This window comes from Haliaeetus leucocephalus, unplaced genomic scaffold (assembly GCF_000737465.1).
Source record: "Haliaeetus leucocephalus isolate CR32 unplaced genomic scaffold, Haliaeetus_leucocephalus-4.0 Scaffold153, whole genome shotgun sequence".
Classification (NCBI taxonomy): Eukaryota; Metazoa; Chordata; class Aves; order Accipitriformes; family Accipitridae; genus Haliaeetus; species Haliaeetus leucocephalus.
The window spans coordinates 815,279-830,289 of NW_010972589.1; the positions used below are offsets into that span (position 1 = coordinate 815,279).

At 39.8% G+C, this 15,011-nt stretch overlaps 1 protein-coding gene across 1 annotated transcript in view; it reads right to left on the minus strand.

Moving 5' to 3' along the window:
* Positions 1-15,011, minus strand: part of ACAD11 (acyl-CoA dehydrogenase family, member 11) — a 34,219-nt gene that overhangs the window by 18,979 nt on the left and 229 nt on the right. The window contains exons 2-13 of the mRNA XM_010562028.1: positions 13,000-13,099; positions 12,641-12,766; positions 10,844-11,005; positions 10,220-10,384; positions 8,457-8,604; positions 7,719-7,840; positions 4,870-4,976; positions 4,603-4,726; positions 2,799-2,876; positions 2,262-2,400; positions 2,042-2,149; positions 733-831 (exon numbers count right to left, since the gene is read on the minus strand). Coding sequence (XP_010560330.1) covers positions 733-831; positions 2,042-2,149; positions 2,262-2,400; positions 2,799-2,876; positions 4,603-4,726; positions 4,870-4,976; positions 7,719-7,840; positions 8,457-8,604; positions 10,220-10,384; positions 10,844-11,005; positions 12,641-12,766; positions 13,000-13,099 — 1,478 coding nt within the window. The remainder of the gene's footprint in view (positions 1-732; positions 832-2,041; positions 2,150-2,261; positions 2,401-2,798; positions 2,877-4,602; positions 4,727-4,869; positions 4,977-7,718; positions 7,841-8,456; positions 8,605-10,219; positions 10,385-10,843; positions 11,006-12,640; positions 12,767-12,999; positions 13,100-15,011) is intronic.

Genomic DNA, 15,011 nt, shown 5'->3' on the forward strand with positions numbered 1-15,011 from the left:
CCAGTTCTGCAGTACTAGAAAAGACAGAGAGACCTATCTTCTGGTGAGGCTAGGTACTGCACCACCATGTATCAGTAGGTAGCTGCCAAAGGTAGCTAAAACACGCTCAAGTTTCACTCCAGTTAGCAACTCAGTTTATTTAGCTGGCTTCCAAGCTCCCAAGCAATGATGACTTTCACGTAGCTGTCACATATGTTTTGGTAAAAAAGTAACAGTACTACAATATCAGGAACATTTACCACTTATTACAGTGCAGTCCATTGATTTTTCTGGGAAGTATAGTATAAGAAAATCACTTGTAACAGTCAGTCCAACAGCATTACAGGCTAGTTTAAAAAGCAGCCAAATTTTACTGTAACTACACAGTACACTCAAACCTCACACACAAGCTGCCAAAGACAGCTTCATAAAAACAAAGTTTAAAGGCTACGGCCATAAATGTGTAAGTTACCTGATGGGAAGAGGTAACATTTAAAGAACAACAGTAGCATTCATTCTGTGAACTAAATTCAGAGGTTCCAAAAAGGGCCCAAAACCCCAAACTGGATTTGAGTCTTGGACTTTGCTTCATAGAACAAAAGCTCGATTCAGCTCTTTCCATTGCTTTACATTCTATTGCCTTTACTCAAGAAGAGACAATTTTCCATCTCAGAAATGGAGCACAAATATTTTTATCAGTTCTTGGAAAGAATTTTAGACTTAGCCATTCTTATTTAGGGTTTCCATACTTACCACTGCTCCACCACTTCTTGCCATTGATCACATAACTGTTTCCGTCTCGCTCAATGCTGCATTGCATATTGGTGGCATCACTTGAAGCCACATCAGGTTCTGTGTTAAAGAAAAAAACAAAAACCAACCACTGCATTAAATATACAGGTAGTACTACCTCCACAAATACAGGGATCTGGATATACTCTATTGACAGTACCACTGTTTCGCTCCCAGAAGAAAAGCGGTTTTCAGAACCTCACTCTGCTGGTGGTCACAGGCTTTTCTCTTTTCCAACAACCTGTTATCCATAGCCAGTTTAAAGTTCCTTGTTCTTGGGCTCAGACTACCCTTTACAGTCAATAGCCTTCTTCCCTCCCTGATGTTTCTAAATCCTTCCCCCTTCCAATGTACTTATAGATTACAGTCGTATCTGTCCTCTGCCTTTTTTTTCCCTAGGCTCTTCTCAAGTGAAAATAAAGATATTTAAACTACTTTTGTGATGGTTTATGAAATAGGTTACACGAAGTTGCCAGCAAAATGTCCTCAATGATTGTTTGGAACAGGAAGATTCCTCCTCTCTCCTTTCACCCTTAACTTCTTTTATAGGCCACCTTCTCTAAAACAAAAGCACCATTTTCCACTTGAGGAACACAGTAGAACAGAATTTGCAAAATAAAGGTCCAGCTCTGCAAGGCTGAGTTCCCTCAACTCCTGCTGACACAGGAAGATCAAGATTTTAACATCACATGTTCAAAAGCTACCTGCCTATTTCAAGAGCCAGGCCTTCCAGAGATGCTGAATGCCACAAGCATTTTGCAAGAGCAAAAATTAATATAATGCTGAGCTACAGACATAAAGCAAGTGCATCATGTGTTTTGCAAGTTATCTTCAGGTTATGTCTTAAAACCTCTGCCTACAACATACTGCAAAACTACACAACTTTCATCACAATCATCATACTTGTATCTAATTGTATGTTCCTAGAGAACCCAAAGCACATTACAAAAAGGATAAGTTTTATTGTAAACCTGTTTGGTACAATAAAATGTATTTTACTAGTACTAAAAGTAAACTGAAAAATATATGGAAAGCAAATACTAATTATTGTAAACATGAGAAACAGTAATTATTGGGGAAGGGCAGCAAGGGTGCTTCACTTTGTATTCACACCTCATAGATCATTTCATATTCAAACACATTCACAGATACAGTGGAAATTTCTTCATTAGTTCATTAACACATAACAATTTGTAGTTTTGTACTTTTTGCATATGCCATGTGAAATTTCTGCCAACTGCCTCTAACTCTCTTGTGGAGAAAAATTTACCTGTCATGCAGAAGCAAGAACTAATCTTCCCTTCTAGGAGAGGCTCCAGCCACTCTTTCTTTTGCGCTTCAGTCCCATACATATGCAGGACCTCCATGTTTCCAGTGTCTGTAAGAAATCAGTAGTCATGTTTACTTCTCGAGACACACAACTTGTAAGGCTTAAGATGCCCAACTTTTTAATGGTCTCAGTGTTGTAGTTATGGGACAGGGTTGCTAACCTGGTGCATGACAGTTGAAAACCTCAGGAGCAAAGAAGCATTTCCCCATCTCCTCAGCTATTAGCGCGTAGTCAAGCTGGCTGAGACCACTGACATCTGGGAGAAAAAGGTTCCACAGACCTTCTACTTTGGCCATTTCCTGTTAAAAGAATCAGAGAAAAACATTAGCAATAAAGCTTTAAAAAAAAAAAAAAAAAAAAAAAATTAAATTCTGGCTTGATGCCCATTTTCTTCCTTCCTGCCTAACATACTGTCCAATGTATCCAATGCCTTGTTTCAATAGCTATTTTCAATAGGTAGTTTTTGACTTAAAGTTCAGACATACCCCTCACAGAACTCACTTTTGCTTTTCTCCCCATTCGTATCTCTCACCTCCTTTTGCACACTTCCTTCTTCCTTTCCTTTCACTGTTCCTCACACTGTTTCCTTCCATACAGAGTAACTTCTCCAACAGGATACACCAAACATTCTTATGCTGTATGTCAGTGCCTGTTTCTTTTACTGCTAGAGTGCTCAAGAATATTTATTATCCTATACCTTCAGTCTCTCAAGCAGTGGTGGTTTCTTCCATTTTTCCTCAGTATTTGCATGTCCAGCATAGTATTTTATTATTTCCTTAGAGAAACAATTAAAAAGATGCTGTTTAAATTAAGAACACATGTAACACACACAAATAATAATAAGGTGTCTTTTCCAGTGCTGCACCCCAAGAACCCAATAAAAAAAATATTCAGCACAGGTTTTTATTATGCAGTTGGTTGCATTATACAATTAAAAATATAACTGAAAAATCAAACTGCAATCTGTTCATATTGCAAGACTTTAAATGTGTCATGGAGATGACCCCAATCAGTACCTTATTTCATACAGGGAAATGATTTGGGGTGGTTTAAAGTATGTGATAATGACGGTAGAAGGCTAGTGTTTTCTGATGATACAGGTAACTGTTACCAACAGCACGCACAAGAGGCATGAACCCAGAAGTAAAACAACAAATAAAAGCCTGACATACTGACACTTAAGATTCAGGTTTCCCGTCACAACATTCAGATATATAAGCCAGTTAATCTTTTTTTAACTGAGAAAAAACTGCAATGAATACATTTTCTTTTCCTGTCAAAATAATTCCTTAACAGATTATGTAAGCAGTCATTCCAAGCACCAGTGCCTAGTACTAAGTAAAACTCTGTAATCAGTAATCCTAGTATTTTCACAAGTATGTTTTAGAGAGGCACAGCACTTCAAAGCTGGTCCAGAACTAGTTTTAGAATGAGTAGTAGTGCCCTGTTCTGAAAAATCACACAATAAGACAAATTTCAAAGTAGAATTTACAAGTCCTAATTCACAATCCCTGTTACCAGAAATAACTTACAAGCACAACAGTACTCAGCTGCAAAACTTGCCTTGCATGGCTTGTTCGTGGTTCTTTTTTTTTTTTTTTTTTTAAAGCAAGTACTTTAATTATTCCAAGGCTTCCTTGGACAATCCAAAACTAGACAGAGACAGACTTTTAAGAAACTTTGCATATCAAGAGCTTCTGCTCTCAACCCCTCCTTGCGATAGGCAGATGCATTCACAAATCTTTTAGACTAATATGTTCTTTGTGTTTCTGCCTGACTGCAAAAAAAAAAAAAATACCACAAAGCCAAAAAAACCAGTTCTGCAACAAAAGTCATCTGTGCTTTCATGAGGCTAAAAGTTGAACCAACTTTCTAGGCGGAAAATTTCTAATCTCCCTAGGCTAAGAAGTAAAATGCTTCATCTCATTTTCCCTTCCACTAATTAGGGACTTCTGTGGATATTTCTCATTATCTGATTTCAAACCTTTGCTGGTATTAGATATATTCAGGAATGAGGCTGCATTGACACATTATGGAATCCATTTTTTGTCATAAAAGTCACACTTAAAAAAAATAAGGCAAGAAACAGAAACATTCAACTTTGTATGGTTCAAACCAGCCGATTCCATTTTTTAACCAAGCATCTTTCTGTTTAGTACATAAGAGTTCTAGGTTTTTGTTAGCATTGAAGTATTTTGGCAAATACCTTTAAAAAGTAACTCTTCTTAAAAAGAGTAGTTCTTAAACTTTAAAAAGTAACTCTTAGCTTTCATTAACAATGCATACAACATTTTAATTCTGAAAAAAAATGAATGCAAACTATCATGATTTCTGTTAATATTTTTCAATGCCACAAACATCACTGCATGAAAATACGGCTGTTTGAAAAAAACAAACAAAAAACCAAAGAGCAGGACATGACTTCTATACATAGTTTTACATTTTTATAAAATCTAGTCATAAAATGTTCATTTATAAATAGGTTTACTAAAAGCTTTTACCTTCTCAGCTGGATATATGTGCTGCCTCATGAACTGCTTGACCTTCAGCAAAATTTCTTGGCCTTTCCTACTTTGATGGAACAGCCCTCCAGAAATGCTGTGGTGCGTGCTGCTGAAAGATGACCTAGAGAAGAACGTTCAGTGCAATAACTACTAAACCAGATTTTCCCTCATAATAATATAAGCTGCTTTATACAGCATTTAAGTAAGTGAAGACGTTGTAAAAGCTTTGCCTTGCCTTTGACCAGCAGTTTAGACTACTCTTACCTTTTTGAGAGCTCTAACCCTCTCTCTGCCAAAGGCTTCACCATCTTAGCAAATTCATGACTGTTCTCTGCAGAAGCATTTCCAATGAGATGTCTAGCATACACACCCTAAAACCAAATGAAAGGCATATATTGTATAATTAGGCATTTAAAATTGACTAATACATTGATTATTTCTTCAACTATCAAAGTAACACTTAAATGCACATAGTCTTAAAAGGAAAAAATTAGCAACCAGACAGATTTTACTGGGATATGTTAATTTTGTTTTTGTTCAATTTCTGATATACTGGAGATGCTTGGTTGTCGTGGTTTCAGCCCAGCCAGCAACAAAGGACCAGGCAGCCACTGGCTCACTCCTCCCAGTGGGATGAGGAGAAAATAGGAGGAAAAGCTTGTGGGTGCAGACAAGGACTGGGAAGGATCATGCACCACTTATGGTCACAGGCAAAAACCAGACTCGACTTGGGCAAAAAAACCCAAAACTGATTTATTCTGTTACAAATCATATCAAAACAAGGATAATGAGAAGTAAACCCAAACCTTAGAACACCTTCCCCCCCTCCGCCCCTTCCCGGCTCAACTCCACTCTTGGTTTTGTCCACCTCCTGGCGCAGGGGGACGAGGAATGGGGGTTGGGTCCGCTCATCCCACCTTGTCTCTGCTGCTCCTTCCTCCTCAGGGGGAGGAGGACTCCTCACTCTTCCCCTGCTCCACCGTGGGGTCCCTCCCATGGGACACAGTCCTCCACTAACTGCTCCAGTGTGGGGTCCCTCCCATGGGCTGCAGTCCCTCACAAAGTGCTCCAGCATGGGCCCTTTCACCTCCTCCCCCTCCTTCTGCACTGACCTCCGTGTCTGCAGAGGTGTTTCTCTCACATTCCAGTCCCCTCACTCACTACAGGTTCCCCTTCTTATATCTGTTCTCCCAGAGGCGCTACCACTGTGACTGATGGGCTTGGCCTTCGCTAGCGGCGGGTCCGACTTGGAGCCAGGGAAGCTTCTAGCAGCTTCTCAACAGGAGCCACCCCTGCGGCCAAAAACCCCACCACACAAACAAAAAAAACACCAGGCGTGCGCAAGAGAAAAAAACCATACCCCAGCTAAACCAAACTAAAGGCAAATCACAAAAAGTAGTAGAGGAAAAAAAAGAAAAAAAGAAATGTCTGCACTACTGCAAGTGAACTCAGCCTGCCCCTTTGTGTGGATCATCCAGCTCATAGTTAGCAAACGAGCTTCACCATGTCTAGTGCACACAGGTGACTCATGGGGGGTTACAAAAGTGACCCAGCCTTGGATTGCCTTGAGACCCTGTCCTTCTGCAGAGACAACTCATGGGGAGCTGTGTAGACAGCTTAGCCCTGGGTTGTCTGATAAGCCCTAAACTAAACAGGGCAGTGGCTGCACCATTCAAAGAACCAAAACCTGAACTGAGCCTTGAAATCCCTTAACAAATAGTATGCCCTGAGTCTCAATCCAACCACTATTCAGCTGCCTGAGGAAGCAAGGTAAAAAAACCCAAAACCTGGAGGGTTTCAGCTTTGGTTTCAAATGACAACCTTGCGTATTCAAACAATCACAGACCAACAAAGGAAAGATAAGGGGAAACTCCACTCAGATATATGTAATCCATTTAGGCATATATCATAATCCACTCAGACATAGTCATACACACCATTCCACAAGTCAGGGGATAAAAACTCTAAGATTCAGGTTGGAAATGGGGGAGTCACTTCTCCAACTATACAGTTGGCTTGTGAAGGAAACCCTTCCCCCCCTTGATCGGGACGCCGGTTGAGGTAACTTCCCTGGGATTGAGAGCCCTTACCTGGAGGGGTAAGTGAATATTGTTTATGCTTTAAGTTTGTAAACACGTGTGTGCTTGTGGTTGTCTGTGAATCGCTTGTGGTTGTAATAATGTACTACTCTTGCCTTAAAAAATTGCAATAGTGCATTCCTCCATTGTATCTGTAAAACCTGCAATAGTGGCGTGTTAAGTCTGTAAGTGAAGTTCAAATAAATCATTTGCTTGAACCTTGCAGTTAAGTCTGCGAGTGAAGTTCAAGTCGTTTGCTTGAACCTTGCAGTTAAGTCCTTTTCCATCACATTACCCTTAAGCCAACCAACAACAGTACACACCTGTGATTATAATTAACTACCCACATACACACTCTTACTCCAAATCAATACCAGGTACCTTATCCCACATTAGGTATGCAGATCTCATGCTGCAACTCATTAAAATATACTTATGCCCTACAACAGCTGAATATCTAATTAAACTGTTACTTCTGTTAACAATGAATCAAGGAAACTTATTTTCTCCCATAATCACATCTCAAGATTGGTCTCCTATACTCATAATAAGCTGAGTTCACAACACACCCTTTTTCATCTGTGGGTGGCACCAACAGGATCTTATTTATCTATCCTGCTACCTACTTTCATGAGAGCTCCAGAAACTTAGAAAGATCTTTGTTTCTCTGTAACACAGGATTTAAATTAGCCAGAGAGTGCAAAAAGGTAATGACAAAACTGCCTGCATACTGGAACATCAGTAAGAAGAATCCACATATCCACTTTTTTTTTTGTAAAAACATAAACATTTTTTCATAAAGCCTGCTTTCCTAAGAAGTTAGCTATATCTAACACAATGTATTTTATGTAGCAAGAATTCCACCTTAGAGAGTTATCAGTCATAAGCATCTAAGATACTGCTTCTAAAGGAACAAACTGAAATACAATGGTTCCAGTAATTTTTAAAATATTATTCATATGTTGAACAAGTATTACCAACTACAAATACTCATAATAAAATTATGTGACATTTCAGCAAATGTGAGTGTATTACCTGGGATATTGCTGCCATTTTAAAATATGACAAAGCAAGAAAAAAATTAAAGTTGGATAAAGTAGTGCTAACACCCTGGCAGCGGCAGTAAATGGAAACCAGTTCTTCAAATGAAGGAGTTTCTACAAAAAAAAAACCCAAAATATTTTAGAATACTCAACATTTTCTATGATTTTTTCCACCTTATTCTTCAAACATTTGAACAGCTTTTCAGCTTTATGAGATATTCCATTTACATAGTCAAAAACATGATTTATCTTTTCTCATGACCTAAATGTGATATGAAGAGCCAAAAGGAAATAGGAGTTGTCAGAATTCTAGATACACATAACACTTCCTACCACCCCTCGCCTCCACTCCAGTCAGGAAATTAATAATTAATCTCACCACCACACAGGGAGGGGTGGGGGGTAGGGTGAGGGAGGTGTGTGGTTTGTTGTTTTTTTTTAAATAAATGATAAATTTACATTTAAATTCCAGTTTTCTTCCATTATCTCTAAGAAAGGTTCAAAATAAACTTTTACAGAAGTCACATACTGTGGCTAAGCCACAGCTTGTTAAAACAGGATTACCATAAACCTATCAGCATGTTGCCTACAATGACGAAAACTATGGAAAAGTTCAAGTGCAAAATGATGTGGTTATTAATTTAACTTTTTATTGTTGTTTATAAAGGTAACATATCAAATAGAAATCAACCCTAGAATTCATTTCAACAAAAATATTACAGTTTCATACCTATGGTGTCTTTGAAACGCAAGACAGTTCCTTGACCAAAGTCCTTATTAGATGTAGGCCAAAAGTAGAACAGAGTGGCATATGCTAAATCTGCTAAAGGATGACCAGCAGTTGAAAGTTCCCAGTCCAGCACTGCCAAAACACGAGCCTTTAAGAAAAATAAAAACTTCAAGTGAATGCTAGAAGATAAGTTCTCCCCATCCACAAATGCACAACCCACTTAACATCCAACAGCTCTATGCAGTTACTATATGTTTAAAATTAAAAAACACGCACTGTACCTGTCTACAGCAAAACCAGTTCCTTTTAGCACTATGTAAGGACGTGCAGAAAATTAACATTCACATAGTAGCAGAAAACCAGGCATTTTTCCAAAGAAAATCTGTTTTAAATTCTACATTTTTTGAGTAGCATTCTTCCTGTCAGAAACTTCTAAACTCTTCTAGTCAAAATATGATTGAAACAAGATATCCTAAAGAACAGTAGTACTGACAGTTGGGGTTTTTCTGTTTCCAGCCCTGTTGCACAGATATTGTTGCACAGTCCTTTTGCACAGATACTCACAGACCATGCATTAAAAACCCTAATTTATCACAATATTATGCATAGATTAACACTTACATGCAGAACTGAATTGCCTAAACAGGACAGTCAATCACTGCCCAGACAGTCACATGAGCCTCTGCTACAAGCATCCTTGGAATGGTGTCTTCAGCTGGATGGGTTGAGACTCCCCAAACTGTTGTTCTGATGAATTCTTATAATCCAGCTGGCCTGTCATCCTGAACAACCCCTCCAGTCTACTCATGATCCACGGCTACTTGAACTATGTGCAAAAGACTTTCCTACACAGTCATCCCTGCATATACAGGAACAGTTTCCACAGATTATTTAAAATTACCTATGTACAGTTTGGTCAATTCTTTCAACTACTTCAGGAACAGCTGGGAGAGTCCCTGAGACTGCTCAGGGAGTCAATCAGAACATTTAAGCCTACAAACAGTGTCTAGCAACTAATCTATGCACAATAGCGGGAATCCCTGGGATCTGTTGCTCTGTTGTGAATCAGGCATTGCAGAGTCTTGGTTACAAATCCCAGGCATATCTTCTGGTCACAACATAGCAAATAGCGTGGACAAAAATAATGAAAATGCAATTATGTCAATAGACAGGTAACACACGTTACTTCCGCAAACGGGGGTGGGGGTGGGGGGGGGCGGAATAAAAAAAAAATATCCGTTTCCCTAAAGATGAATGAGGAACTTTCGGGGGTCTCTGTGATCTACATCAGCTCCCCAAATAATCAGCTTTGGCAGATTTTTCTTTGCTTCCACTAGTATCACATATCATGCATTCAGATCCTATTCCAAAAGCCATTGTTGTTAACTGAAGCCATACCACAGATTTCAATGGGCTTTGCATCAGATGCTCATACAGTTTAATGAAGTGAGCCTTCAGTATGTCCTTAAGTTGCACTGAATTCAATAGGATTTATGCATATAAAATGTTTTGTTCCTGGACTTTGAAGTAGGGGCGAGAGCTAATGAATCAATTGAGTAACTAGCTTCTGCAATGAAAACCAGGACTGTATTAGTCACCTCAACACCATACACAGCGTATAGAGAAGAATTAAGCTTTCTACCGTTCCTTTCAAAGATGTATCATGCACTAAAATGCCCACATGTGTGTCTCTTTACACAGCAGGAGTACAAACAAATGGAGGACCAAAAACTACTAAACATACACAAACGTGCTTCAAATACCTCTGTTGGGTGGAAGATGATGTTATCTATTCTAAAGTCCCCATGAATCAGGCTTTCTTTATTATCATCAGGCGGCAAGTTGTTTGCTAACCACTCAGCTAGCTTGTTCATGGCAGGAATATCTGTATGAGCAGCTGCATCATACTGTCTCTTCCAAGTTGATACCTAAAGAAATATGAACACTTCAATGGATTTTCCAACTGATTCATAAGTTTTTCAAGAGCCCAAAATTCTGAAGCACGTGCTTCTGGACTTTGACTATTGCCACGTTACCTGTAAATTCAGTAAAACCCAGTACCTTTGCATTTGCAGATGTGAACTGTGAGATCAAAAGATGCAATGAAGACCACCTCTATTTTCTACTTCAATCCTAGTCACATAGCCTAAATCTAATATTATTCCAAAAGTGAATTAATACCATTCTCCAAGTATAGCATTACAGAGTTGATCTGAATGTAGTAGTAACTTTATACTGTGCACAAATAATTGAAATACACAAAGGTGTTTAATAGCTAAAATATGATGGTTACTTTTACAAGTAGTTTATAATTAACAATTTAGCTTGCAAATGAAATAAATCTTAAAAGACCTGACAAAACAAGAGAATTTTTTGAAGAGCTGTACCTGTCTTCTGCAGTATCCTGGTCCTCTACCATATCCTTGGAGATCCAATGACTGTAAATCAAAGGAGTGCAACAGGGCCAAAGTTTCTATCATTGCAATATACAAAGCAGAACGCTCTGCTGGGCCCACTTCAGGCATTGAGAGGTCTCGGAAGATGCGACCCTAGAAACATCGTAAATCAGATAGTTGGTGGGATGTACGCATCAGATGAAGAGAAGTAAAGCTATACATTTCAGGAGGAAAAACAAATGTAGTGAACCAACACTCCCTATGCAATCAAAAATTCCTTCCTCATTTACTTTATTCCTTGCCCAGGACAGATGAAGGGATTCACAGTAATCTCAGATCATCAGTATAAAGGATATCTATTGGAAGGCAATTAAAATAACAGATACATTCAGTAGATGAAAGTTGGAATTAGAGCACTCAAACCAGATATCCTCCAGCTTGAAAGTACCAGGAAAAAACCAAATGTTACTGTATGTCTCTAACAGCTAACTTCGGGAAAAAATATCGGTTAAGACCTTGGGGAGGGGCAGGCAGGGAGGGGAGGGGAATGGGTGGGTTCTATGTATAAAGAGGCAAACAATCCAAAGAAATTCACTTGCATTCTCCTTAAAAGCAGTTTCTTATGTGTAGAAGATGAGTGTGTTTTTCCATTTTCTCCTTTAATTTTGACCCTGCCAGTAACAGATTAGAAAAGACAGACTCTTCTCTAAGTTGCTCAGTTTCACTGGTTCGCATGATGGCTTCAATATATTTACACAGCTAAAGCATCAATAGAACTTTTTTGCTGAAAGATTCTGCATAACAAATCTAGAAATCAGATTTTGTATTGTGTAATAGTTTATTCAACACAATAAACATATGATTGTTTTCTAAATACACAACATATTTGTTAAAAACAGTGCACTGCTGTCCATATTAGAATGCATAGACTGTAAATTTACATCCTTAGAAATCTAAATATATCAGTAGCAAGGTTTCTCATTAAGAAATCACTTTGTTCTAGTCAAAACCAGAAAAATTCTCCATCTTTAATGTAAGAAAATTGCTTCAAATTCTTCACAGCTTTTACATTTTATTACTCTTGATTCATGGTTTTTGTAGGAAGGTTAACTTAATCTCCAGGAACCGGCCCACAAACTCTTACATTTCTAATTTCCCCGTGAATCTGATGATAGAGTAGGATGCAATGAAAGAGGTCTGAATTCAAATCCTCCTCCCACAGGAAAAAAAAGACATGATACAGCAGACTTATGCTCAGAATCACCAAAATCTAACAGAAACAGTATCTATTCAGCTACGGCACTCCCAGAGTGATGGGCCATGGACAGAGCTATGCGATGTTCTTTCCGAAACTAGTGTTTGAGCTGCTTGGTTTTCAAGAAAAGGTGACTGTATGTAGATTCCTATCTTCAGTACTAAACAAGTCCCAGGATATCCAAAGATTCAATATAACTTCATAGCCTGATTGTTCTCCCTCTGACTTGTGTATGCTTTTCACAGAAGTAATATTGCCTCATTTCAAGACATCCTTCTGAGAGCTCAAAACAAGAGCAAGAGGTCAAATATTGAGCTGAAAATTTTGACAAAGTGGGAAATAAGTCCCGGAGAAGCTGAAATCAGTGACAATCTTTGATAGCTAGCATTTTTTAAAAATGTCAGAGGATTATTTATGTTTGTATCACAAGGCTTAGTAAATGCTGAATAAGACTCTAACAGAAAAGTGTTAAACAATTTAAAAGCAGCTTGTAGTAGGGAAAAGGAAAAAATCTTTCACATTGGAGGACCAACCTGCACATGCTGCATTACATAAAATTCTGTTCCAATGATAGAAACGTCACTGCAATACAACAGGGGCTCAGGCACTGGAAATCCAGCTGAAAACAAGGCTTTCTGCACACGATACTCTCTATCGATCTGAAGAAGACACAGAACTTAGGTTCAGTGAAAAGCTCCCAAACATAAATGAGTACAGTGAATGACAATATATCCTCTCAAATGTTTATTTATGCATCTAGCACAGAAAACCGGAAATGATCCAGTAATTCATTGCATTTCTAGACACATTCAACAATGTGCGGCACCATCATGTACAGGACTTAGCCACCTGCATACAAAGTGTTTGGAGCTTGCTGAAGAACATTACTTACCTTGTGAGCCCTAGGTAGAAGAGGGCCATGGGGCTTCTTCCTGAGCACATAAGCCTGCCCACCCTTCTGAAGATGAAAGGTTGGATTTGACTGGCCTGAGCTACGAAGAGAAAGCTTACAATTACTTATGAATTCAAGTACTTACACATTTGCAAACTTTTACCAGAAATGATGCAAAATGCACTGTGACGTGGCCTGAACAAAATGGCAAGACAGAGGAAAATGTTCTTCTCAAGAGCTGCTTTTCTTTTTTTTTTTTCCAAATATAGTCCTACAAGGATGCAAGTAATAGCCTACAAAATCAGAAGTCAGAGGTTCTACTCCTACCTATAAAAAAGATGTCTTCTTTCACTGCAGAGAGGTCACAGATACTCAATTTGTTCTCCTGTGAAACGGAGATAGCATTTACCTCTCCTCCCTAAAGATACATCCTTAGTATTTTCAAGGTATGCAATAAATACTAACTTTAAAGCTTTCCAATTTGGAGGAAATTAAACAGAGCAGAATTCACACTAGCCCACAACTGTATCTGTCCTTTGGCGAGCTGTATTTTGAACATTGTAAGCATAGAGAAAGCTCTCCAAATAATTGAGGAATTCTAGTACCAAGCCTCACTGTATACTAGCCTGATCATCACATACATATGCTACGCTTAGACCGCCTATAGTAACTGCAAAGTCTGACAAAGAATCACAGACATCAGACCTTTCAATCACATACACGTGTAAAAAAGAAGGACAACCTAGTTAAACCCTTCATAACACCTTGTCAATCATATCCCAATCAAGCTCATTGATCCTTATTTTCCTCAAGGCTCTGTGCCATTACTCTACAGGCCTTCCTCTCCTCATTCCGGATCATTTTTAAGATGCATTCCAACCTAGTCCAATAAAAGATTAGACAACTATCAGAAAATCATAATCAAGTGAACTTTTGCCCTCATGCTCCCCACAACATTTCCATTCTCCCCAAGGCGGCCAGGGCATAGTCCGTAATGCAGTTTAACAAGCGTTCTGCACAGACAAATACTCTGCCTGGCACAACAGAGATTTAGATTGGTGGAAGCCTTGAAGTGCAACCTCAAGACAAACAAAGTAGTAAAAGCATAAATACTGGCAATACTTTAGCAGATTTTACTATTAGCTACTCTCCTGAGGCCCCTCCTAAGGTTTCCTCAGTTGAAGCACATATGAGGAGTACAGCTGGGGATGTTTTACATTTGCATTAGAAGACAGTGAAAAATGGTTTACTGTTTCTTATTGATAGCTGCAGATAAAGCAGTCGACATCATGTTTACAAAGGAACAGATACGCATTTTCGCAATAACTTAACTTCCAATCGTTATCTCCTGATACGAGGTCACGCAGCCACGCCACCGATTTGCCTAATGCAAATAAACTAGATGTTCTGTGCAACAGCGGCTCTGGAACCTGGGCGTAGCACCTCACTGGCACAGCGCATTGCTCTCCGGGCGTTATCGGGAATCTCAGCACAGCGTTACACTGTTTGCATGGATTTGCTTACCCGGCGATAACCTAAGGCACTTTAAATTGATGTCTTAAGCCACATATGTGCTTCTGGACATTATTATTTGCCGTGCAATTAAAGATCAATCACACAAACTGAGACTGACCAGCAGGCAACGGAGAGATTGTGCGCGCGCTCCAACGGAGCTCACCGCGTCCGCGTTTCTTCCGCGGACAGCGGGAAGCCCGGCCAACGCATCGCCCGCCTGCCGACGGCCAACTGGGGCCGCAGGGTCTGTCCCCGCCAAAGGTCACCTCGGCCGCCGGCGGCGACTTCTCCCGCCGGCCGAGGGATGAGCCGTGCCCCTCGACGGCCGCTGCCCGCCATCACCGGGGCAGAGGGGCCTAACTCTGGCCGCCGTTCCCGCCGGGCGGCGAGCAAAGCCGCGGCCCCTCTCCTCGCCCCGCAGGGGCGCACACACCCGGGGCCCGGGGCCCGGGCTCCGGCTCCGCGCCTGAGGGCGACCCGGGGGCGAGGGCCCGCGC